The following is a 23,488-nucleotide window of genomic DNA, read 5'->3' on the forward strand; positions in this document are numbered from 1 at the left end:
GTCGCGGGGAGGGGGAGAAGGTAGGAAAGTGGGGAGAGGAGGGGGATGGTGCATTGTGGAGAGCGGGAGGAGGTTGGGGAAGACGGGGTGTGCAAGGATATAGTGGAGATGAGAATAGGTGTTTTTTTTTTCTTCTTTTTTAGTTGGAAGAGGCGATGTTGTTTGTTGTCTGTTGATTTTTGTCGTGCTTGTGGTTGTGGTCTGTTGTTGTTGTCGTCTGTTGTTGATTGTGGTTGTTGTTGTTGTGTTGTTATGTGTTGTTGTTGTTGTTGCATGTTGTATGTTGCTGTTTGTTGATTGTTGTTGTTGTCGTTTTTGTTGTTTATTTTTGTTGCTTTTATTTTTTTTCTTGTAATGTAGTAGTAACAGTAGCAGCAGCATCAGCATCAATAGCAGCAGCAGTAGTAGTAGTAGTAGTAGTAGTAGTAGTAGTAGTAGTAGTAGTAGTAGTAGTAGTAGTAGTAGTAGTAACAGCAGCAGCAGTAGTACATGTAGCAGCAGCAGTAACAACAACAGTCTATCTTTACCTTATAACTTGAGTGGGAACAAAGCGCCTCGTGAACTGAAACTCCTGCACACGAAGGGCGGCGAGACGCAGCCAAACCACCATCGTCACAATGGTTGGCCTTCAGTATCATGGTACATTTTGTATCACTCAAGAACAACAACACTTGGCCTTATCAATCTCTTCTGTCTAGTTACTCGATTTTTTTTTTCTGCTGATAAAACTGCACTCGAGTAAAAGCATGCAGCTAACAAACACCATTAAGAAATAGCATTAGAATTGTAATATTCGTAGTCTCACAAGGCAACAGCAACACATGGCCAGACAGTAACACCGATTTAAAGTATAAAAGTGTGCACAGCCACTTCGTTTACACTCTGGAATTCATTGCTTGCTTCTGTACCTTCTTCTCCGTATGACTTAAACTATTTCAAGAGGGAGGTTTTCAAGACATCCTCCAATTCTGAATGATTCTTTTAACATCTCTTTTGGGACTGGCACCTTAGTGGGGCCTTTTTTTTCGCTCTTTTTTTGTTACCATTGGCCAATATCACTCTTATATAATCCTGAAACCTTTGTTAAATTGGTGGATAAGTATATGGATGTATATATACACGCCACAAGCTAAGGCACATCAAGAACACACTCAGTACATTGGAATACTGAGCAACTGATTCAGAAGTTCAAACAGATTCGAGCTTCGGGAGAAAGGCGCCGTATCGGGGATCGAGCCCTGGATCAGAGCGTGAGAGAGACATCTTACCGATCGAGCTCCACTCGATCTACCACTCCTCTATCTCTTCTGCTCCTCCTGCTCCTCCTCCTCTTTCTCCTCCTCCTCCTCCTCCTCCTAATTCTCTTTCTCTTCCTCCTTGTTTTCTTCTCTCCTTCACTTACTTTTAATGTAATCGTTAAAGTTGCTGGTGTGTGTGTGTGTGTGAAAACTATTTCCACGTACACTATGCAAATTTGAAGAGGTGTTGTTGGCGGTTCACAAAAGTTCGGTCCAGTTAAATGAGACTGGAACTGTTTCGAACCCGCGAGTGTTTCGGAGCTTCACTCAATGCTACGTGTATGGTTAGCCAGCGGGAGTCATTTCAAACTCTCTCTCTCTCTCTCTCTCTCTCTCTCTCTCTCTCTCAACTGTGAGCTGGCAAGGTGATAAAGAGATGGCAGTGAGGTTTGATGAATACAAAATTTAGTGAGATACATACTCGTATATGCAAAAAGAGACAGAGAGAAAGAGAGACAGAGAGGTACAGCCGGCAAAAGATTTCAAACTTTTCTTTTTTACCAGGGAGCTGACGTGGTGATAAAGGAAAAGTGACACCACAGTTTAATGAATACAAATTTTCGTGAGACACATAAATACAGAGATACAAACAGAAGGAAAGATAGACATGCACACACAAACATACAGACTTCTCGTTTCTTTTCTTAAGTTTTTGCCTTTTCAATCTTGTCATTCTTTTTTTCCTCGCTCCTTCTTTTCATCTTTTCTTTCTTTACCAATCTCCTTTTCTTTTTTTCTCTACTCTTGCCGCTTTTCTTTTTTTCTCCCTTACTTCTTCTTTCTTTACTTGTGACATCCTTTTTTATCTCTTTTTCTTTCCGTCCATTCTCCACGAGTACTTTTTATCTCGTTTCCCTTTCTCTCTCTTTCTTTTTCTGATTCCTTCTTCTATCCATCCATCTGTTTTCTTCTCTTCCTCTATTCTCATCCTTTCTGTACACGTGTCCTGTCCTTCCATCTCTTCTCTTTCTTTCTCCACCTGTGTCCTTTCTGTACAATTTAATACTCAAACATGAATTAGCGAGTATTCAATTACATCTTGACATCTTCTGTTCTCCTCACCCCCTCCCTCTCACTCTCTCTTTCTCAGTCTCTTTCTGTATAAATTAACAAACATCTGTTCTTTTTTCCTTCAGGATGTGAAAGTGTCGAATTATCTTCTGTCGTCTCTTCTCGTGTATCTCTCTCTCTCTCTCTCTCTCTCTCTCTCTCTCTCTCTCTCTCTCTCTCTCTCTCTCTCTCTCTCTCTACCTTCTCCGTGTCTTAGTATAAATGAACAATCAAAACACCTGTCTCTTCTTTCTCCATAAAATGCAGGTATTAAATAATCTCTCTCTCTCTCTCTCTCTCTCTCTCTCTCTCTCTCTCTCTCTCTCTCTCTCTCTCTCTCTCTCTCTCTCTCTCTCTCTCTCTCTCTCTCTCTCTCTCGTCTCTTTTCATGTCTTCCGCTCTTCCCAACCTGTATAAATCAACAACCAAACACGTATCCCTCCTGCAGGTAGCGGCGTTATGGAGGCAGTGACGGGGAGGCGGGCGGCGCGGAGGTCCCAGTCGCTTATGCCTGAGGGAGCGTCCGAGGTGCGGCGCGCTGGCTACTCCCTCACACTAAGGCAGGGCGGGTTTCGATCTCTCGTCTTGGGCAAGGGTTTGGATCTAGCGGCCCAGCATGACTTGGCAGCGGCGTTTGGGCAGGATTTTCCAAAGTCGCCGTCTACTTTGCCGCGAAGGAGCAAGGCTAAGGTTGGTTGAAACTGAGCTGTTGGTCTGGAATGTTGCCTTTGAAGCGGTATTCTCTGACTTGTTTCTTTTCATTGTCAGGGTGTTCTAGATAGGGATGGAAGGAACGAGTATTGAAGGATAAGATAGATGAGAAGGGAAGAGAAGGGAAGGGAAGGAAAGGAAAGCGAGGGGAAGAGAATGAAAGGAAAGGAAAGGAAAGGAAAGGAAAGGGAAAGGGAAGGGAAGGGAAGAGAAGGGAAGGAAAGGGAGGGGAAGAAAAGGGAAGAACAGGGAAGAGAAGAGAAGAGAAGAGAAGAGAAGAGAAGAGAAGCGAAGAGAAGAAAAGAGAAGGAAAGGGAAGGGCAGAGAAAGGAAGGGAAGGAAAGGGAGGGATAGAAAGAAGATGGCAGGGGAGTGGGTGAGGAGAATGGAGGAAAGGAGAAAAAACACACACGGAGACAGACAAACAGAGAGAGAGAGAGAGAGAGAGAGAGAGAGAGATGAGAGAGAGAGAGAGAGAGAGAGAGAGAGAGAGAGAGAGAGAGAGAGAGACGAGACATACCCTCCACCTCTCACCTTTCCCAGCTTTCCTCGGTGACATGGTGAAAAACATCCATTGTCATGAGGTTCTCGCGGGAATTCGCAGGCGCGGTAAACACTCAACAATTGGGAATCAGGTGACGGAGAGCGAAGGGGATTGGAGAAAAGGTGAAGTGGAATTATTGACAAGTAAAAGGGAGGAGACGAGAAAGATAAGAGGGAGGGGTCAAGATAGAGTTATCGTAAAGGTTGCTTGTGTTTGGGAGAAAGAGAGAGAGAGAGAGAGAGAGAGAGAGAGAGAGAGAGAGAGAGAGAGAGAGAGAGAGAGAGAGAGAGAGAGAGAGAGAGAGAACGGCTTATTGATGTAGTAGTATTGACTTTGAAAATGTACATACCAATTCAATATATATATATATATATATATATATATATATATATATATATATATATATATATATATATATATATATATATATATATATATACATATGTGTGTGTGCTTGTGTGTGTGTGTGTGTGTGTGTGTGTGTACGGAAGGCTGACAGTTTCTCTAATGTCTCCATTATAAAGAATCTAGATAGAAAGGTAGTGGTAGGGAGACTGACGGACAGACAGATAGACAGCAGACAGACAGGTGGGTAGGTAAGTATATTTATAAATGCCACTCTGTCAATTAGAAGTCGTACTTTTAGCCAGCTTCTTCTCTTAACTCCTTCCTTCTTCCTCTTAACCCTTTCACTACGATTTGCGATAATTGAGCAGCACCAAAAAACAATGAAATCTTTACAAACACTGATGGGAAAGAAAAAAAAAAAAAAGGGAAAATTACAACAATAGGATTAGCAATTTCTAACCAGTATAAAAGTTGCAGGTGTCTGTAGAGCAAAAAGAAATGTCAAAGAATGCTTAATTATTATGGAAAACATGTCAAGTAGCAGGGAAAATATTAAATCTCGACACCTACTGGATAACTTTTACCGGGGGAGCAAAAGGAAGACGATCCGGTGTCTCCACTTTCCTCATCCATCACAAGATCCTCCTCAGTACCACGTCCATTTTCCTCTCCACAGTATTCTTTCTCAGATCCACTTTCCTCTTCACTATATTTGAATTCCTCTTCCATCTCTTGCATGTTTTTCCAGCTCCCCTCTCTTCTTTGCTCTCTTAAGCTGTCCTCTTCCTTCTGACAAACATTCATCATCTCGTCCTGGGCCTCACGTGCATCGTGCAGTTCCCTTTCACTTTCGTCACCGTCAAATAGATAGATAGATAAACAGACAGAGAAATATAGACAGATATATAGATGGTTGGAAAGATAGATGAGTATGTAGACGGATAAACAAATAGACATACACAAACAGACAGACAGATACAAATACAAACCCCTCTCACTAACCCACCTCTCTCTCTACCCTCCACAGGTGTCGCTGCACAAACACCTCGCCGTCACCACCTCGGACCCCACAGGCGCTTCCAGCCGGCAGTGCGCGAGCTGCGGCGGTCACCCCGACCAGTGCCTCAGCGCCTTGGGACTCTTCGAGGCGTGCGACCCACACCACCACCACCCTTCCTACAGGTCCGCCACTACACCCAAACGCACCCATTCCCTCCTCCGCCGCTCCCGCCCCCCAACGCACGCCCCTAGAAGACCCTCCCGCAGCCTCACATCAAGGCACAAACCGAAGTCGATCCTGGAGGAGGGCGGGGAGGGCGGGGAGGAGGCAAGCACCCCGGACAGTGAGGTGCAGACCCCAGACAGCGAGACGTGCACTCCAGGCAGCGCGGCGGGCACCCCAGTTAGCGGTTCGCCGACTCCGGACAGTAGCATACACACGCCGGAGGATAATATAGGGCAGGAAAAGCGGATTAAAGAAGGGAAAACGATACCTCGCGCCCTAAGACTCCTTGAAATGCGATCGGCGACCCTCGGGAAGGAGGAAGACGAGCGGGAGGCGAGAGCAAGGCGAGGGGAAGCGGCTCAGGCACGAGGCGGTGGTGCCATTGAGGGGAAAGCAGATCCCGGCCTCCTTAGCACCATAAGACGATTGAGCATCTAAGAGTCTTGTAAAGGAGGCATAAAAAGAGGGAAAAACGGGGCACATTAAGACTGAAGGGTATAAAGAGAGTGGGAAGGTAGTGATGAAAAGACAGGTAATTGGAGAGAATGTATAGAGTTTGTGATGTATATCAAATAGTATCTGAAAGTTGTTGTGGTAGAAGGAGCGGAGAAAAATGGAAAAGAAATAGGCGGGAAGATCAAATAGAGAGAAGTATACAGTTGATAGGAAAGAATTTACAGTGTACAGAAGTAACAGCTAAGAGATCTTACAGAGAACAGAAAAGTGAGGACAGGAAGAGAAAGGAAGGTTGTAAGAGGACAAGAACACACACGGAGACAGACAGAGAGAGAGAGAGAAAAAAAAAAAAATCAAGAGGTGGTGAAGAAGAATGTAGAATGTACAGGAGTATTACTTCAAAGGTCTTACAGAGAGAGAGGGAAAATGAGAAAAGAAACAAAAGGAAGGTTATGACAGGAGGGAAACCAATTGAACAGGCAAAACAAGAACTGATGCAGAAGAATCTGGAATATACAAAGAAGGGAAAAACGAGAAAAGGAACCAAAAAAGAAAAATAATATTATAAGACAGCAAGCAAGAACCGGGGGGGAAGAATTTAGCATGTAAAGGGAAACTTAGGTACAGTGTCTCGACTTAACCTTAAGACGTAAATCATTAGTTATACGCAGAATAGATAAAGAAGAATAGGAACAAACTGTAGAATGAAATGACAGATGAGAATTTTAGCAAGTAAATAGGAAAGTAAAATATTTGTGTATTAACTCTACCTGACGTCATGGTTATTATAAATTGCTAACAGAATTGGTAAAAAAAAAAAAAAAAAAAAAAAAAAAATATATATATATATATATATATATATATATATATATATATATATATATATATATATATATATATATATATATATATATATATATATATATATATATATATATATATATATATATAAAGAAATAAAAGTAACAATGCAGAGAGAGAGAGAGAGAGAGAGAGAGAGAGAGAGAGAGAGAGAGAGAGAGAGAGAGAGAGAGAGAGAGAGAGAGAGTAAAACACTAGCTAGCTAAAAACAACTTAGAAATGTCAAGTATTTGTGTCTTAAGTCTGCCTCAAGTCATGAACATTACGAGTCAAGTTAATAAATAGATAAAAAAAAAAAAGAGAAAAAATAGAAACTAGCCAGGAATAATCTAAAAGTTAACGCAAAAAGTTCATTACGTGTCTTAATTCTACCTGGTCACGAACATCATAAGTCAGGAAAAGAGTAGATTAAGAAAAGGACAATTCAGTGAGAGAGAGAGAGAGAGAAAAAAAAAAGAAAGAAAAATAGCAGTCAGAAAGAATTAGAGTTAGAATAAGGATGTGTATAATAGATCTAAGTATCTTATGTGTTAATTCTGCCTGAAATCATGAACATTACAAGGCAGGAAAAAAGTAGGTTTAGAAAAAAGGACAATTAAAAAAAATGAAAAAAAAAAAGACTGGTTAGAAAGAATTAAAAACAGAATATATATAAGAAAGTATAGCATGTGTGTCTTAATTCTGCCTGTAGTCATGAAATTTACTAGTCAAGGAAAAAAAAGTAGGTTTAAAAAAGGACAATTCAGACAATAATAAAGAAAAAAGAATGCATATAAATTAGGTTTCGTCTTCATACAATCTGAAGAAATTGATATTGCAAGTCAGAGGAGCAATAACTCTGTCGCAGATGACATATTCTAACAGGCAAAGGTTAGTGAGGGAATCTAATTTTTTTTCCCTCCAGTGACTCAGAAAGCACAGAGCAAAGTGTACACAGAAGACAGTTACATACACCACAAAACAAATACTTGAGCTTTTAAAGGCCACCAAAACTTAGACTGAAGAAAACTAAGTAAAATCATATATATATATATATATATATATATATATATATATATATATATATATATATATATATATATATATATATATATATATATATATATATATATATATATATATATATATATATATATAAAGAACTTTTAAAGGTCACCAAAGCTTCGAATCATTGACCTAGACTGAAAGAAACTAAACAAAATCATAAAAAATTACTTAAACTTTTATGAACATGATCTTGGAATTAATAAACTTATACTGAAGAAAATTTAACTAACCAAAACAAACAAATACGTAAACTTTTACGAATTGCAGGAATCTCAAATTACTTCATGAATCTGGACTGAATCTTTCGACATTTTATAAAAAAAAGTAAAAAAAAAAACTTTAGAATTAGAGAAATTAATAATTATAGTTAGATCAATGATTTTCAACCAGAGATAAAATTACATGGCAGGGGGTAAATAATTGATGTACCTGATAATTGAATAACGATTAAATTTTATCTTGTAAAATGAAAAAGAGAGAAAGAATTCTAAGTGTGTGTGTGTGTGTGTGTGTGTGTGTGTGTGTGTGAGGGAGATAGGGAGGAGGGGGAGGAAGAAACAGTGACAATCAATCCTGTTCAGTCCAGTTCAGTCCTGTTTGGGAGTTTTTATCTTTTTTTATGCAAGTAAGGAGATAAATGGAGGAATACATCAAATTGAGGGAGTTAATGACGGAGGGCAGGTCGAGAAGGATAAGAGCTACATGGAAGAGGTAAAATATCGAGGCACAATTTTCTCATCACCATCGTCATCATTATCATCACAAATATTAATTACGAACTACATAAATGAAGCCTCGACACAAAAGCTTCAGATTGTTTCATATACCTTTAGTGAATGAATCTTAGAACTTATCATCATCATCATCATCACCACTCATAATCATAATCATCACTATTCATATAATTATCATCATCCTCTTTATCAACATCATCCCCAGCATTATCATTATCACCATCACCATCATCATCATCATCATTACCACTAATATTATCATTACCATTCTCTTTATCACCATTACACTCATCATCATCATTACAATCATCGTTATTATTATTAATCTCTCACTCCTCCTTCTCATCATCATCATCATCATCATCATCATTATCATCATCAGCATTAACACCCACCCACCAATCACCACACAAAACACGTCACGGCATCTCGCTCAGCCAATGAGGGCGGTGCTTTCAGGTATTTTTGAGCATATTGATTGGCGCGCACCTGGCTTGGCTTGGTGAGGAGCGAGGGAGTTAGGACACGCCCGCCAGATGTCACCACCGTCTTGGATACTTGATATTTATACAAACCTTCCCCCTCACCTCCCCCGACTCTCTCTCTCTCTCTCTCTCTCTCTCTCTCTCTCTCTCTCTCTCTCCTCATCTACATACCTATCTACCAATCTATATATGTATTTGTGTCTATCCACCTGTCACAGCATTTGTCAATCATTCTATCTATCTATATTTATATATCTGTCTGTCTGTCTTCTGAACATTATGCATAATTAGACACGTAAAATATAAGATTATGTATTCCGTGTACCAACTTTCTGTATAATTTCTACTGAATTCTGCTAACTTCTGCATTACTTTCCTTCAACTTTCAAGCCGTTTCCACCTACTGTCACATAATGCATCTCAACATGGCATAATTTCTCGACAACTCAGTACGATGAGAATATAAGAAAATAGGGGAAGTTGCAAGAAACCATCAGGTCTACACGTGGCAGTCCTCGTAAGAAACATATCTCCCTATTTTCACCTGTCATCCTCAGCCATCAATCTGTCTAATCTTTTTTTAAAGCTCCCTAGTGATTCAGCACTGACAACCTGATGATCACTGAGTCCATTCCATTTATCTGTTACTCTATGTGAGAACCAATTCCTTAATATCTCTGTTTAGATCTAATTTTATCAAGCTTGAACCCATTATGTCTTGTCCTATCCTGATACCATGTTCCAAATCTGTCCCTTATTACTAGTATCCCAGGGTTTCAGTTTTCACCCAGTTCACGTCCAGAACCAAAAAAGAAGTACAGAAAAACACAGAAATGTCCCGATGCAGATTAGTCTCTCATTATTACAGTGTCCCAAAGTTTCGCAGTTCATCCATTTCACTTCCCGAGCAAAAAAAAAAAAAAAAGTAACACAACGGAATCATCATCGGCAGTAAACTTTCGCAGAACCACACGAGGAGCAATGGAAGAGTTTATGGGAACCTCTGAATGAGTGTCGAGTAGCGGTAATTACGGTGACCTGTATTCCGACGGCTCGTGTTTGCAGGAAAGACGAGGACAACAGGAAGCAATTACGTCTCTCAAGAGAGAAGAGAAGGCGAAAAAAAAAGAGAAGGACCAGGAGGATTACAAAGGGCGAGAAAAGGAAGGTAATGGAAAAACAGACAGCATCAGAGTTGTAGGTCCAGACGAGGCACTATATTATCTAATATTCTGAAGTGAGAGACGCATGAAACTGAAGGAAAAGAAGAATACATAAGAAACGTATGGGACAGGAAAGGAAAGAACAGAAGATTGACTGATTAGCTGACTGACTGACTGATTAACTGAATGACTGATTAACTGACTGGTTGATTGACTGACTGAGTGACTGACTGGTTCACTGATTGATTGATTGACTAACTGATTGAGTGTCTGATTGACTGACTGAAACAGGCTCACTTCAAGGCGCAAGATAAAATAACAAAATAGAAAAGTCAAACAAACGAAAAAAAATAAAATAAAAATAAACAAAGCAGAGAATCAAACACACACACACACACACACACACACACACACACACACACACACACACAGACACACACACACACACATACACACAAGATCAAATCTCACACAGAAACCTAGCCGCCAGTAGAAAGACATGAACTGCCTGTCCTGCACAGGCAACCTCTCTGAGTATTGCCTGGAGACTGACAGCCCCGCTCACTCCCTTGCTGGTGAAGGCACTGGTGGGCGCAGACTTCCCAGACTAAGGACCTTATTCTGAAACAATTCTACGTCGCACCTCCACAATCTTGAAAAACACTCTATTTGAAGTGACACTGATTTATTAGGGTGTTGTTATGGCTGTAGTGACAGATGAACAACAGGAAGAGGAAGAGGAGAAGGGAGGTCTCAGCACAACAGCACTCTAGCACATGCCGGGTCGCTGCTCGTTTTATCTTGTTGCTGTGGAAACAGATTATTATTTTTTTTTCCGTCCCGCTGCTGCTCCTGGGCTGCCGAGAGTCTGCAGCACGAGGAGTGAGCGTGATGTCATCATCCCTCATACTGCAGATAACAGGAAGAGTGAGTAGGGAATTCCGATCTTCAGGGGAGGTGCAGCAGTCAGGAGGTCACGTGTTAATTCAGGGCAGCTTGCCATCAATGATGTCTAGACGAACGAGTAGGGTAGTAGTGGTGGTGGTGGTGGTGGTGGCGATGTTTGTTGAGATGGTAATTGTCGGGGTGGTGTTGGTTGTGCTAGTCGGCTCAGTACTGGTGGGCTGTATACCTCCCTTTTTTTTTTTTCATTTCTTATATTCGGATTCCCGTGATGAATCCAGGCCAGGACGGCACCTCCTCATGCATGACTCTGAGGTGGCGGCATTAGGGAAGCGTCGTCCCGTCACAACTGCAGCGCGGCGCCTCCCCCTACAGTGACACAGGGGTGTCAAACACGCGGCCCGCGGGCCGCATGCGGCCCGCCACACTACTATGTGCGGCCCGCGGCACGTCTCATATTTCAGTCTTACAGTTGGTCTTTTTACAGGAATGATTAAGCCAGCCAGCCCTTTGCATTTTAAAGTCATTATATAAAGATATAAAGATACTATTATATTTTTTGGGCGGTGATGTTCCTCTGTGGTATAGTAACTCCCAACCTCGTCAAGTGTGTGTGTGTGTGTGTGTGTGTGTGTGTGTGTCCGGCTCGCCGCCACCCGCCAACATTCTCTCTCTCTCTCTCTCTCTCTCTCTCTCTCTCTCTCTCTGTGTGTGTGTGTGTGTGTGTGTTATTGTTAAAAGTATTTTTCTTAATTAAAGTAAGTGATTGCAAACACAATGTCACCAGCAGGAACTTTACCATCTGCTTCAAGTTTTCTATCGTGTTTTGTAGTGAATGAATTATTCTCATATATTTTTACGTAAATCATGTGACCATTTCGTCTCGTCGACTGCGTTCCAAAACCAGTGACTATAGGTGACGAGAATACACGTAGTCGTACGGGCCCTGCTCCGTAATATACATGTATTAGACGTGACCATAACTCGTCATTCCTCCGTCTCACCGAGAATCGGCCTTTGACTTCAGTCCTGCTTTGTCCTTCGAGAGCGTCACAGTGTCAGATTTTGGTGTGACTCTTACTGCATATCATCTCATCATGATTTCCAAGAAGCGAACAGTTACTGAAGAACATCGTGTGATGCAGGAAAAGTGGAAAATATCTTACTTTTTTGCTGAAGTGAATGGAAAACCAACTTGTTTGATTTGCAACCAAATTATAGCGGTGTCAAAAGAATATAACATTCGGCGACATTACACAAGCACTCATGCTTCAAAGTATGATGTGTATAGTGGAAAACTTCGTGAAGAAAAAGTAAAGACGCTAGAACAGTCTCTCAAAAGGCAGCAGTCAGTGTATCAGCGTGTTCATGAAGCCAGTGACACTGCAGTACGGGCAAGTTATAGGATTGCACGGGAAATAGCTGTGTCATCGAAACCATTTTCAGAAGGGGACTTTATAAAGAAATGCATGATGATGGCCGCAGAAGATATTTGCCCTGAAAAACGTAGATCATTTGCAAACATAAGCCTTTCAAGAAATACAGTTGCAGAAAGAGTAAATGAACTGTCAGAAAATCTTAATAGTCAGCTCAAAGAAAAAGTTGCTAAATTTGTAGCATTTTCTGTAGCAATCGATGAAAGTACAGACATTACTGACATAGCTCAACTAGCAGTGTTCATACGTGGTGTTGATGAAAATATGCAGGTAACTGAAGAATTTGTGGAATTAGTACCAATGAAAGGAACAACAACAACAGGGGATGATATATTTGTGAGTTTGACTGGTGCACTTGATGGGATAGGTGTTGACTGGAAGAAAACTGTGAGTCTGACAACAGATGGAGCATCTCAAATGGTTGGTAGAAAGGCTGGCGTGACAGCAAAGTTAAAGGAAAAACTACTCACCCTGAATTCAGACCATCAAATTGCATAATTCATTGCATAATTCACAGGGAAGTGCTTTGCAGTAAAATATTAAAGATGGATCACGTTATGGATGTTGCTGTCAAGGCAGTAAACTTTATACGAGCGCGAGGTCTGAACCACAGACAGTTCAACTGCCTATTGGAGGAAACTCACTCTCACGGTCTGCCTTATCACACTGATGTTCGTTGGTTAAGCCGGGGAATTGTGCTGAAGCGCTTTTATGAATTAAGAAGTGAAATACAAAGTTTCATGCATAACAAAGGAAGAAATGTCCAGGAACTGAAAGACTATGATTGGCTTCAAGATTTAGCCTTCATGGTAGATATGACAGAACACTTGAATTTGCTCAATACAAGACTGCAAGGTCGCAATAAATTGGTGACAGACATGCATGAGTCCATTCGTGCTTTTGAGGTGAAGCTCAAACTTTTTGAACGTCAACTAGCAGCGAATAATGCTGCACACTTTCCTACACTGAAATCATTGCAAAGCACACCTGAGTTTCGTGGAATTATCAGCAGAGAAAAGTACTGCAACATGATTTCCAAGTTACTGAACGAATTTGGAGAAAGATTTGCAGACTTAAAGAACCTTGAGAGTGATTTCTCGATCTTTCGAAATCCTTTCGCTGCAAATCCTGATGAGACACCAGAGGATATTCAGTTAGAACTAATTGATCTTCATTGCGATTCTGCGTTGAAGGAAAAGTTCTCAAGTGTTGATATTGGTACATTCTATCAATATGTTGGGCCAAGATATCCTCGAATCAAATGTTTGGCATCAAAGATTATGTCAATGTTCGGCAGTACCTATGTCTGTGAGTAACTCTTCTCACTGATGAACTTGAACAAGTCTGGACTCAGGTCTCGGCTCACTAATGAACACCTCAACTCAACACTGAAAGTAGCCATTGCTCAGTCTCTGGCGCCAAACATAGACGAACTTGTACAGACCAAGAGGTGCCAAGTTTCTGGGAGCAGCACGACCAGGAATTAAGGTAAATGATGCTTCCTTTTCTTTACTGGTTTATCTTTTGGTTACGTGTGTGCAAACGCGAGTGAAGGTAGAATATATTATTATTATTATTATTATTATTATTATTATTATTATTATTATTATAATATTACCTATTATTATTATTATTATTATTATTATTATTATTATTATTATTATTATTATTATATAATTACCTATTATTATTATTATATAATTACCTATTATTATTATTATTATTATTATTATTATTATTATTATTATTATTATTATTATTATTATTAATATTATTATGGTCATACGTGATTATCTGGCCCGCACATTGAATGTGAAGGTGAAATCTGGCCCCTTGGGATAAATGAGTTTGACACCCCGGCCTACACCGCTCGGTTAATACTAGGAGACACAATAATAAAAATTAGACTTATAATTGCCCATATACTCATTTACCTCTACCTACATTTTATATTTTCGTTGGGTCTTTATTTGAGTTTACCATAAGATTCTCGAGTGTTTTTCACGGGTACATTGGTAATGCGTGGTTCCCCGTTGCTGACATAGGAGAGCGATACATGATAACGAAAAGAAGTGATAACAATGATGTCATGTATGAGATAAGATGTATGTAAAAAAAAAAATCATTTGTGTCACGATAACAGCCCAGGTCTTAAAGGAACGTCTCGATTTTCAGATCGCAGTGGCTGGGAAAGTTACAAAGAAGTTAGTCCTAACTGAAGCCATAAGGTAAAGAAATACTGTTGGTATTATTATTATTATTATTATTATTATTATTATTATCATTATTATTATTATTATTATTATAACACAGGAATACTCGTACAAAAGCGAAAATGTTAAAAACGTAAAGCAAAGCCTTGACAATTGTGAAAAATCATTGTTTTTGGAAGGAGGCGACACCACCCGCATTATCACACCGGTGTTTGTTTGTCTGTATGTCTGTCGTGCCCAGTGAGGATGGTGGCACCGGCGGGCTGCAGAGCGGTGCCTCGTTGGGTGTGGACGTGGGCATGGGTGCCCTCCACAGCCAGCGGTCTCCGTAGGACGGCAGCAGCCTCCGTGGGTCGGCAACACTCCCGCCGCTATTCTGTCCCCACGAGCCACAGGTGAGTCACGTCAGTGGTGAGTGAGATGGGGGGGGGATCCTCACACAGCGGTCATGGGTCGCGACAGTGGTGTGTGAGGGTGAGGGATCCTCACACAGATTTCATGAGTCACGACAGTGGTGAGTGAGGGCGAGGGATCCTCACACAGCGTTCATGAGTCACGACAGTGGTGTGTGAGGGCGAGGGATCCTCTCACAGATTTCATGAGTCACGACAGTGGTGAGTGAGGGCGAGGGATCCTCACACAGCGTTCATGAGTCACGACAGTGGTGTGTGAGGGCGAGGGATCCTCACACAGCGTTCATGAGTCACGACAGTGGTGTGTGAGGGCGAGGGATCCTCACACAGCGTTCATGAGTCACGACAGTGGTGTGTGAGGGCGAGGGATCCTCACACAGCGTTCATGAGTCACGACAGTGGTGTGTGAGGGCGAGCGACCCTCAAACAGCGTCGAGCATTCAATTCTCTCAGCAGCAAAATTTTCTCCACACATTTATCAGCAGACTTGTAATCTTGCAGTAAATTGTATCGTGATGAAATGAATCGGTGCCTCAGCCACCTGCCCTCACGCCTCGCCGCCACATTTCCCTCGTGACTCCTGTGCGGGCGGCGAAACACTGTAGTTATGACTTACGTGTGAGGTTTACAAGACTTCCCTCTGAAAGGAACAACATGTACCTCAGGCACTCCTTGCAGCACGAGCGAGCCGCGGTGGAGGTACAAGATAGACAGCTATGTAAGGAAGATAGCGGCCAAAGTGGAAACCGGAGGTATAACCGTCACCACCGCCATCACCCTGAACACGGCGCGCCCCGTGACTCCAGACCTGTGCCAGGATGTCCTGATGCACATCTGTAGGTGAGAGAGAGAGAGAGAGAGAGAGAGAGAGAGAGAGAGAGAGAGAGAGAGAGAGAGAGAGAGAGAGAGAGAGAGAGAGAGAGAGAGAGAGAGAGAGAGAGAGAGAGAGAGAGAGAGAGAGAGAGAGAGAATAAATTCTTAATCAGGTACTTAAGTTATTCAATAAGCAATATTTCTAAATCACTAGGAACAAGATGTAGGACAAGATGCTGGTCTTCTCTCCCGCTGGCAGTCACTCAGCGCGGAGCAAGGCAACGCCCTCTGGTCTCCACCACGGGCGGAGCTTAGTGGAATGAAGAGTACATGTATTTCTTTCCTAAATTTTTGTATCCATGGATGTGGCCTCAGACAGCAGACCCCGTATTTTATTCTCACAGAAGAAAGACTCAAGAGCAAAAAAGAAATTCACAAAAAAGGTCATATTGTTTCTCCCTTTAAAAAGAAAGAATATTAAAGAAGGGACAATTCAGGTTTAAGGCTGCCTTAAAACTCCTCACCTATGCAAGGTCAAGCCGCAGAAAAGGAGAAATACAGATGCAGGCAGAGTTCCACAGTCTGCCAGTAATGGGGATCAAAGAGTGAAACGACTAATTAATTCTTGCATTAGGGAGGTGAACAAAAAAAGGGTGAGAGTGAGTAGAAAGTCTAGAGCAGCGGGAGGGAGGGAGGAAGGGAGGGAGGGGGGAGAGAAGAAGGAGGGCATGCAGTTAGCATGTTCAGAAGAGCAGCAGGCATGAAAATACACGGCGGCGAAGTGAGAGAGGTAGAAGGGAGTCAATAAGAAGGGCGGGGAGCGTCCATGAGGCGAGAAACTTTTAACTCTAACCTGTATTAGTGGAGCGGTGTTTCCATTTCAGAGATTTATGGAAAAACGGACCAAGAATGTTTAACACAGTTGACGGAGAATGACGTGTGTCACTGGAGAAGAGGAGATAGTTGCCTAGAGGATTGTGTCAAATGGATAAGGGGAAAATTGAACTTTCGAGGCAATGAATGAAAAGAATTTGTTATGCCCAAAACACAAAGCACTGAATGAAAGGAATTTTTGCCCATTCATAAAATGAAAGAAAATCACAAGTCGTGCGTCCTATGGCATCCTTTCGGTTTTTTTTTAAGTCCTACAACACTGGGTGAGTCCTACAACACTGGGCGTCTGAAACATGATGTGGAAAGATGCAATGTGGAGTCACCAGCATAACAGTGGCGAGCGGGATTAAGACAGTTTTTCTTGTCCTACTTATATTTGTATTTCCTATATATATATATATATATATATATATATATATATATATATATATATATATATATATATATATATATATATATATATATATATATATATATATATATATATATATATATATATATATGCATAGATCCAGGGTTTCTTCTTCCTTTATTGCAACGTTTCACCTTCGCAGAAGACATGATCAGGCATTGCATGGTGCAGAGAAGACGTGGAGTCCTCATTGTACCAAGAGCCAGCCATGCATTACTCGTAAATCCACTGAAGCTAACCCGTTTGAAGAGTGCGATCCTTCCCGTTGACTATAATGATGTAACTTGGTAGAAGTAGAGTTGAGGAGTTGTTCAACGTACCATGGCCAAGGGAACAACTTCTCAACTCTACTTTCTATAAAAATGTATTTATTTATTTATTTATTTATTTATTTATTTATTTTGCTTTTGGTGACTCTCCAATATATGAACAAATTTTCTCTAGCTTTTATGGACAGATTTTTATTACTTAGGGATTTCATTTGCTCTGCCATCACCTAAGACTAGTGTTTTGCCTTCACGCCTCACGCAGAAAGGTGGAGGCACTGAGGATCCGTTTCCGGGAGAGAGATGGAGAACTGTGGGTCGCCGACATGGACACACCCAAGATTGACTTTCAGGTAGTGAGCGAAGGGTTGGGAAAGCCAAGCATTGATCTCCATCTCTGGTGTGCGCAAACATGGAGGGTTACTTTGTATTTTGTGTAAATTCCATGAAGCTTTAGTATGTTTTTTTTTTTTCATATTTCACGAATTTTCAAGCATCTGTTAGCAAAGGGAGTTTTTGTTTCATATTTACGGGCATTATTTTCATTGTTGTGTCCTTGGCAGGTGGTGGAGGGTGGCAACGTAGAGGACGTAGCCAAAATCACGTCGCATTCCGCCTACAGCAAGGTCGAGGGTCCCCTGTGGCGTGCCAGGCTGGTGGTTTGCCCACCTGACGAGCCCTGCATGTTACCTCAAGTCAAGGAGGCCTTCCCGTACCAGTACCACCTGGTTATCGACATGCACCACGCAGTCTTCGACGCCTTGTGTAACATGGTGGTCTCAGAGCTCTTCTTCCAAACCCTGGACAGCATGCTGGACGGGGCACAGCTGGACGATAGACAGATTGGTGAGTTCCGTGATCGGAGTGAGGTCAGGGCAGCAGAGGCCAGGATCAGGGAGTCCTTGCAGAAAGACCCACGCAGGCTGAAGGCACTGCTGGAGGAGCGTTACAAGATAATGACAAGAGTCCCTCTCATCACTGAGGCCTTTGGGGAGAGAAAGGAGTCTCCTCCAGACACCAACACCTTAAGACCAGAAATCCTGGACCACAAACTCCTGCAGGTGTTCAACGCCAAGTGCAAGGCGCACAAGGTCACCTTCAATTCAGGCTTCCTCGGAGTGATGAACGTGGCGTTGATGGAGCTGGTGCGCGAGGCTGGCGTGGTGCGAGACTCCTACGTGATCTCTACGCGCCATCCCGTTAGCACTCGCCGCTACATGAGAGGCGTGACTTCCATGGTGTGGGGCTTCCACAGCCTGCCCATGAGTATGGACACGGTCATGCCTTGGGACGCCAGGAACAACTTTTGGAAGCACGTCGTGGACATTGACACGAACTTTCGTGAACGCATCAGGAAGATGGGTCCTGTGGAGCAGTTAGTACTGGACACCATGCTGCAGCCGATGATCAAAGACCGTGGAAATAAGACTATATACGACATGGCATTGACCAACACATACGCACCAACGATCGAAGCTATCGGCAATGGGAAGCACGTTCAGATATCTCAATTCCATGGCTACTCTTCTGTTAATGGCCTTGAATACAAAATGTTATGCGGAATCTTTGGATTCAAAAACTGGGTACAGTCACAGTTGGCTTATTCCTCGGAATACATCACGAAGGAGATCGCTGCCAAGTTGTTTGAAAGGATGATCACAGTGTTCAACGACACTGCCAAGTCACTGGATTAGAAGCTACTTGTGTCACTCATGTCTGTCTGTCTGTCTCTTGACATGGGAACTCCCTTAGGTTCCCTCATGTAAATGTAAATTATATATATTATTATTATTATATTTTTCTTGTGAATAAGGTTTCTTTTATGTTATTAATTTCTATCTTCCTTTATCTTGTTTATTCATATCTTTTGTGTTCCAATATTTGGTCCTGGATGCCACGTCACCCAGTCGTTGAGGTGCATTGAATCTATTATTGTTTGTTTCAGTAATAGAGAATTCAACTGCGTGGTGTCAAGTTTCTTGCCTCAGCAGCTTCCTTCCTTCAACTGCTGCAACATTACATTTCCTGCTACCTTCTAGTGTTATTTCCATGGTTAGTCCGACTGTAGTCCAACTTTATGAGACTCTATACTTAGATTAATTTATTTTCTCAATTTATTTTTATTAATAAATGAGTTATCTGATTTCTTTGCCCTCTCATCCCTGTCAATGGTAATTCTATGCAAGTTTATTTTTTTCTCTTCCTACGACTTCAAATTTTTAAGGAAAGGAATAACAGGTCACTTCTGGAACTACTTGGCTACCACATCTGCAAGTCTTCTATTATACATTTTGAGAAGGAAAATTAAGAGGAATTATTCTTCAATTTCATGGTTTTGGCAACGTCACAAACACACACAGAGAGAAAGAAAGATAGAGACAGAGATAGATAGATAGACAGAGAGAGAGAGAGAGAGAGAGAGAGAGAGAGAGAGAGAGAGAGAGAGAGAGAGAGAGAGAGAGTGTGTGTGTGTGTGTGTGTGTGTGTGTGTGTGTGTGTGTGTGTGTGTGTGTGTGTGAGTACAAAAAAAAACAAAGAAAACGAAAATTACTAGGGATAGCTAAAGTTAAGACAAAGAAAAAGTATTGACAAAAGGAGAACAAGTGCAAAAACTCGCAAAACAGAACTCGCAAAAAGAAAAACATGAATGAATGACACTGAATACTCTAAAGGTTCCGAAGCTGAAAATAGGTAGAGAAGAAAGTAAGAGGAAAAAAAAAAAAATGGAAAAGCATAACAGAAAAAAAAAAAAAAAAAAAAAAATCAGAATGAAATTCATTCCTTAGTAAGACAGTAGTTCGTCATCCATTTTTGTTCCCACACTCTCAGCACTTGCCCCACGTCCGTGAAAACTGAAGAAAACATGGTAAGCGTCGCCATCCACCTTCACGGCACGGAGCCGCTACAGCCATTGAATCAAAACTCGGTGTTGCGCCGGACACGCGTGAATACGTCAGGCAAATTCAATATAGCGATACTTTTTTCATTAACATTGATGGACTGAGCGACACAGCGCTGATACGCCACTGGTAGTATAATTTTCTTCGTCGCCCTGGTTACCTGTGTGTGTGTGTGTATGTATGTGTGTGTGTGTGTGTGTGTGTGTGTGTGTGTGTGTGTGTGTGTGTGTGTGTTACTAATACAACTAATACCACCACCACCACAACCACCACCACCACTACTACTACTACTACTACTACTACTACTACTACTACTACTACTACTAATACTGCTGCTGCTGCTGCTATTACTTCTATACTACTACTACCCCTACTGATAGGAACGTTGATGATGTAGTTCTCAAACTGTCATAGCAGTGGAATTTTTTCTCTTGTTTTTTGTTTCCCTTGGCCAGGGACCCTCTTACATAAAAAAAAGTGATGTTAGATAACACTGTAAAGATAGGGTGATAAGATTACAAACTTAACTGATAAAAGAAACAATCATTTTGATGCTAAGTGCAATGACAATTCTACAGTGACGCCTCCATTCCCTCAGCAGCAGGTTAAGAAGTGCCAAGAATTTTTCTTCACTTAAACCGTAAATATAGTGTATATATCTGTGCTACTCGTATTACTGTAACAACAAAAACTACAACAACTACTACTGCTACTACTAGTATTATTGCTACTACTGCAAGTACTACTACCATTACTACTATTTTCTAATTTCCATTATTAGTCATTATTGTTATTGTTATTATTATTATTATTATTATTATTATTATTATTATTATTATTATTATTATTATTATTATTATTATTGTTATTATTATTATTATTATCATTATCATTGTTGTTATTATTATCATTATTATTATTATATATCATCATCATTACTATCATTCTTCTCCTTCTTCTTCTTCCTCCTCCTCTTCTTCTGCTTCTTCTTATCATTGTTATTATTATTATGATTATTATTACTATTACCATTTTTATCATTATCAGTAGCAGTAGCAATAGTAGTAGTAGTAGTAGTAGTAGTAGTAGTATAGTACTATATGTAGCAGTAGTAGTAGTAGTAATAGTAGTAGTAGTAGTAGTAGTAGTAGTAATTGTTGTATAATTAGTATTAGTATCAATAGTGGTAGTAGTAGTAGTAGTAGTAGTAGTAGTAGTAGTAGTAGTAGTAGTAGTAGTTGTAGTAATAGTAGTAGTAGTAGTAGTAATAGTAGTAGTAGTAGTAGCAGTTGTTGTTGTTGTTGTTGTTGTTGTTGTTGTTGTTGTAGTAGTAGCAGTAGTAGTAGTAGTAGTAGTAGTAGTAGTAGTAGTAGTAGTAGTAGTAGTAGTAGTAGTAGTAGTAGTAGTAGTAGTAATAGTAATAGTAATAGTAATTTAGTTGTAGTAGTAATAGTTACTACTACACCAGCTTCGGAGTCCCCATCTAGGGAGGGGATCACAAATGTCTCCAGGTCGGACTGCTCTTCTGGTATCGACCTTAAGTGTCTTGACACCTCCCTCAACTTTTCTTCATAACTTCTACAACATTCGCAGTCTTAGATCAAATTTTCATTCTGTAGGAGACCATCTTTCCTCTACTAAACCTCATCTTCTTTTCCTCACTGAAACGCAGGTGTCTGAGGCTACTGACAATAACTCCTTTTCTCTTCCTTCCTAATTTCTTTATCCTCATTTTCAATACAAAGCTGGATGTTGCGTTTATGTGTGCATTGACTTAACTTGCTCTCGTGCCCACACTCTTGAATCTTCCGAGTTTTCCACCATCTGGCTACAACTACAGAGTCACTCTCAAACTAAATTTATCTGTGCTATATACCTTTCACCTAACTCCTCTGACTATAAGAAATTCTTTGACTACTTAACTTCCAAAGTGGAGCACACTCTGACTCTCTTCCCATTTGGGGAAATCTCCGTTCTTGGAGACTTCAATGTTCACCACCAGCATTGGTTTTCCTCTCCCTTCACTGACCAATCTGGTGAACTAGCCTTCAACTTTGCTATCCTCCACGACCTAGAGCAACTGGTGCAACACCCTACTCGTATTCCTGACCGTCTTGGAGATACGCCCAACATTCTTGACCTTTTCCTAATCTCTAATCCTGCTATGCTGTTACCCTCTCTTCTCCGTTGGGCTCCTCCGATCACAATCTCATATCTGTATCTTGTCCTGTCGCTCCAATCCCTCCACAGGATCCTCTGCTAGTTGGAGGGACCTGAGGAGGTATTTTGCTGATTTTTCCTTAGAATGACTACTGCTTCCATGACAGAGACCCATCTCTGTGTGCCGAGCGCATAACAGAGATGATAGTGTCTGGCATGGAGGCGTGCATTCCTCACTCTTTTTTCTCGACCTAAACCATCCAAACCTTTGTTTAACACAGCCTGTTCTCGTGCTATACGTGATACAGAGGTGGCCCACAAAAGGTACTTAAGTCTTCCATCACCAGAATCTCATGCATTTTATATTTCTGCCCGGAACCATGCCAAGTCTGTTCTCCAACTAGCCAAAACTCCTTCATTAATAGAAAGTGTCAAAATCTTTCAAGATCTAACTCCCCTCGTGACTTTAGGCAGCTAGCCAAAAAACATCTCTAATAACTTTGCTTCTTCTTCTTTCCCTCTTTTATTTCAACCAGATGGCACCACCGCTATCACATTTATCTCTAAAGCTGAACTCTTCGCTCAAACCTTTGCTGAATACCCAACCTAGGATGATTCAGGGCTTGTTCCTCCCTCTCCTCCACCCTCTGACTACTTCATGCTACCTGTTAAAATTCTTCGCAATGATGTTTTTCATGCCCCCGCTGGCCTAAACCCTTGGAAGGCTTATGGACCTGATGGGGTACCTCCTATTGTTCTTCGAAACTGCGCCTCCGTGCTTGCATCTTGCCTAGTCAAACTCAACTCTGTCTGTCAACATCTACCTTTCCTTTTTGCTGGAAGTCTGCCTACATTTAACCTGTTCCTAAAAAGGATGACCGTTCTAATCCCTCAAACTACCGTCTTATTGCTTTAATTTCCTGCCTATCTAAAGTTTTTGAATCCATCCTCAACAGGAAAATTCTTAAACATCTAGCACTTCACAACGTTCTATCTGATCGCCAGTATAAGTTCCGTCAAGGCCGCTCCACTGGTGATCTTCTGGCTTTCCTTACTGAGTCTTGGTCATCCTCTTTTAGAGATTTTGGTGGAACTTTTGCTGTTGACTTAAACATATCAAAAGCTTTTGATAGAGTCTGGCACGAAGCTTTCATTT

The 23,488-nt window shown here is 41.2% G+C and overlaps 4 protein-coding genes across 12 annotated transcripts in view; all 4 read left to right on the forward strand.

Moving 5' to 3' along the window:
- The window catches only part of LOC135112356 (uncharacterized), an 11,380-nt gene extending 4,998 nt beyond the window's left edge, over positions 1–6,382 (forward strand). For all 3 annotated transcript variants that reach the window (XM_064026729.1, XM_064026731.1, XM_064026730.1), the window contains exons 2-3: positions 2,797–3,038; positions 4,979–6,382. In XM_064026729.1, coding sequence (XP_063882799.1) covers positions 2,797–3,038; positions 4,979–5,614 — 878 coding nt within the window. In that variant the 3' untranslated portion in view covers positions 5,615–6,382. The remainder of the gene's footprint in view (positions 1–2,796; positions 3,039–4,978) is intronic.
- A 1,817-nt stretch (positions 6,383–8,199) lies between these two features.
- Positions 8,200–19,415, forward strand: LOC135112359 (uncharacterized). Of its 5 annotated transcripts, none has more exons than XM_064026740.1 (6): positions 8,200–8,251; positions 14,437–14,489; positions 14,716–14,869; positions 15,566–15,727; positions 17,538–17,625; positions 17,836–19,415. In XM_064026740.1, the coding sequence occupies exons 3-6, from the start codon at positions 14,721–14,723 to the stop codon at positions 18,964–18,966; spliced, it is 1,530 nt and encodes a 509-aa protein (XP_063882810.1). In that variant the 5' UTR covers positions 8,200–8,251; positions 14,437–14,489; positions 14,716–14,720; the 3' UTR covers positions 18,967–19,415. The 5 variants fall into 5 exon arrangements, with proteins under 5 accessions (XP_063882810.1, XP_063882809.1, XP_063882808.1 ...); XM_064026739.1 differs by lacking the exon at positions 8,200–8,251 and adding an exon at positions 13,729–13,749; XM_064026738.1 differs by lacking the exon at positions 8,200–8,251 and adding an exon at positions 13,731–13,749 and having other exon boundaries at positions 15,553–15,723.
- Positions 13,140–13,748, forward strand: LOC135111956 (general transcription factor II-I repeat domain-containing protein 2-like). The gene is made up of 2 exons (XM_064025636.1): positions 13,140–13,414; positions 13,616–13,748. Exons 1-2 carry the CDS (start codon positions 13,140–13,142, stop codon positions 13,746–13,748), a joined length of 408 nt encoding a protein of 135 aa, XP_063881706.1.
- Positions 19,416–20,731: 1,316 nt separating the features above from the next.
- Positions 20,732–23,488, forward strand: part of LOC135112358 (uncharacterized) — a 46,625-nt gene continuing 43,868 nt past the window's right edge. The window contains exon 1 of one of the 3 annotated variants that reach the window (XM_064026735.1): positions 20,732–20,812. The gene's annotated coding sequence lies outside the window, so the exon portion shown is untranslated. Of the gene's footprint in view, positions 20,824–23,488 lie in introns of all 3 variants that reach the window. The other 2 variants (XM_064026736.1, XM_064026734.1) reach the window with 2 other exon arrangements.

The sequence above is a fragment of the Scylla paramamosain genome, chromosome 23 (assembly GCF_035594125.1).
Source record: "Scylla paramamosain isolate STU-SP2022 chromosome 23, ASM3559412v1, whole genome shotgun sequence".
Lineage (NCBI taxonomy): Eukaryota > Metazoa > Arthropoda > Malacostraca > Decapoda > Portunidae > Scylla > Scylla paramamosain.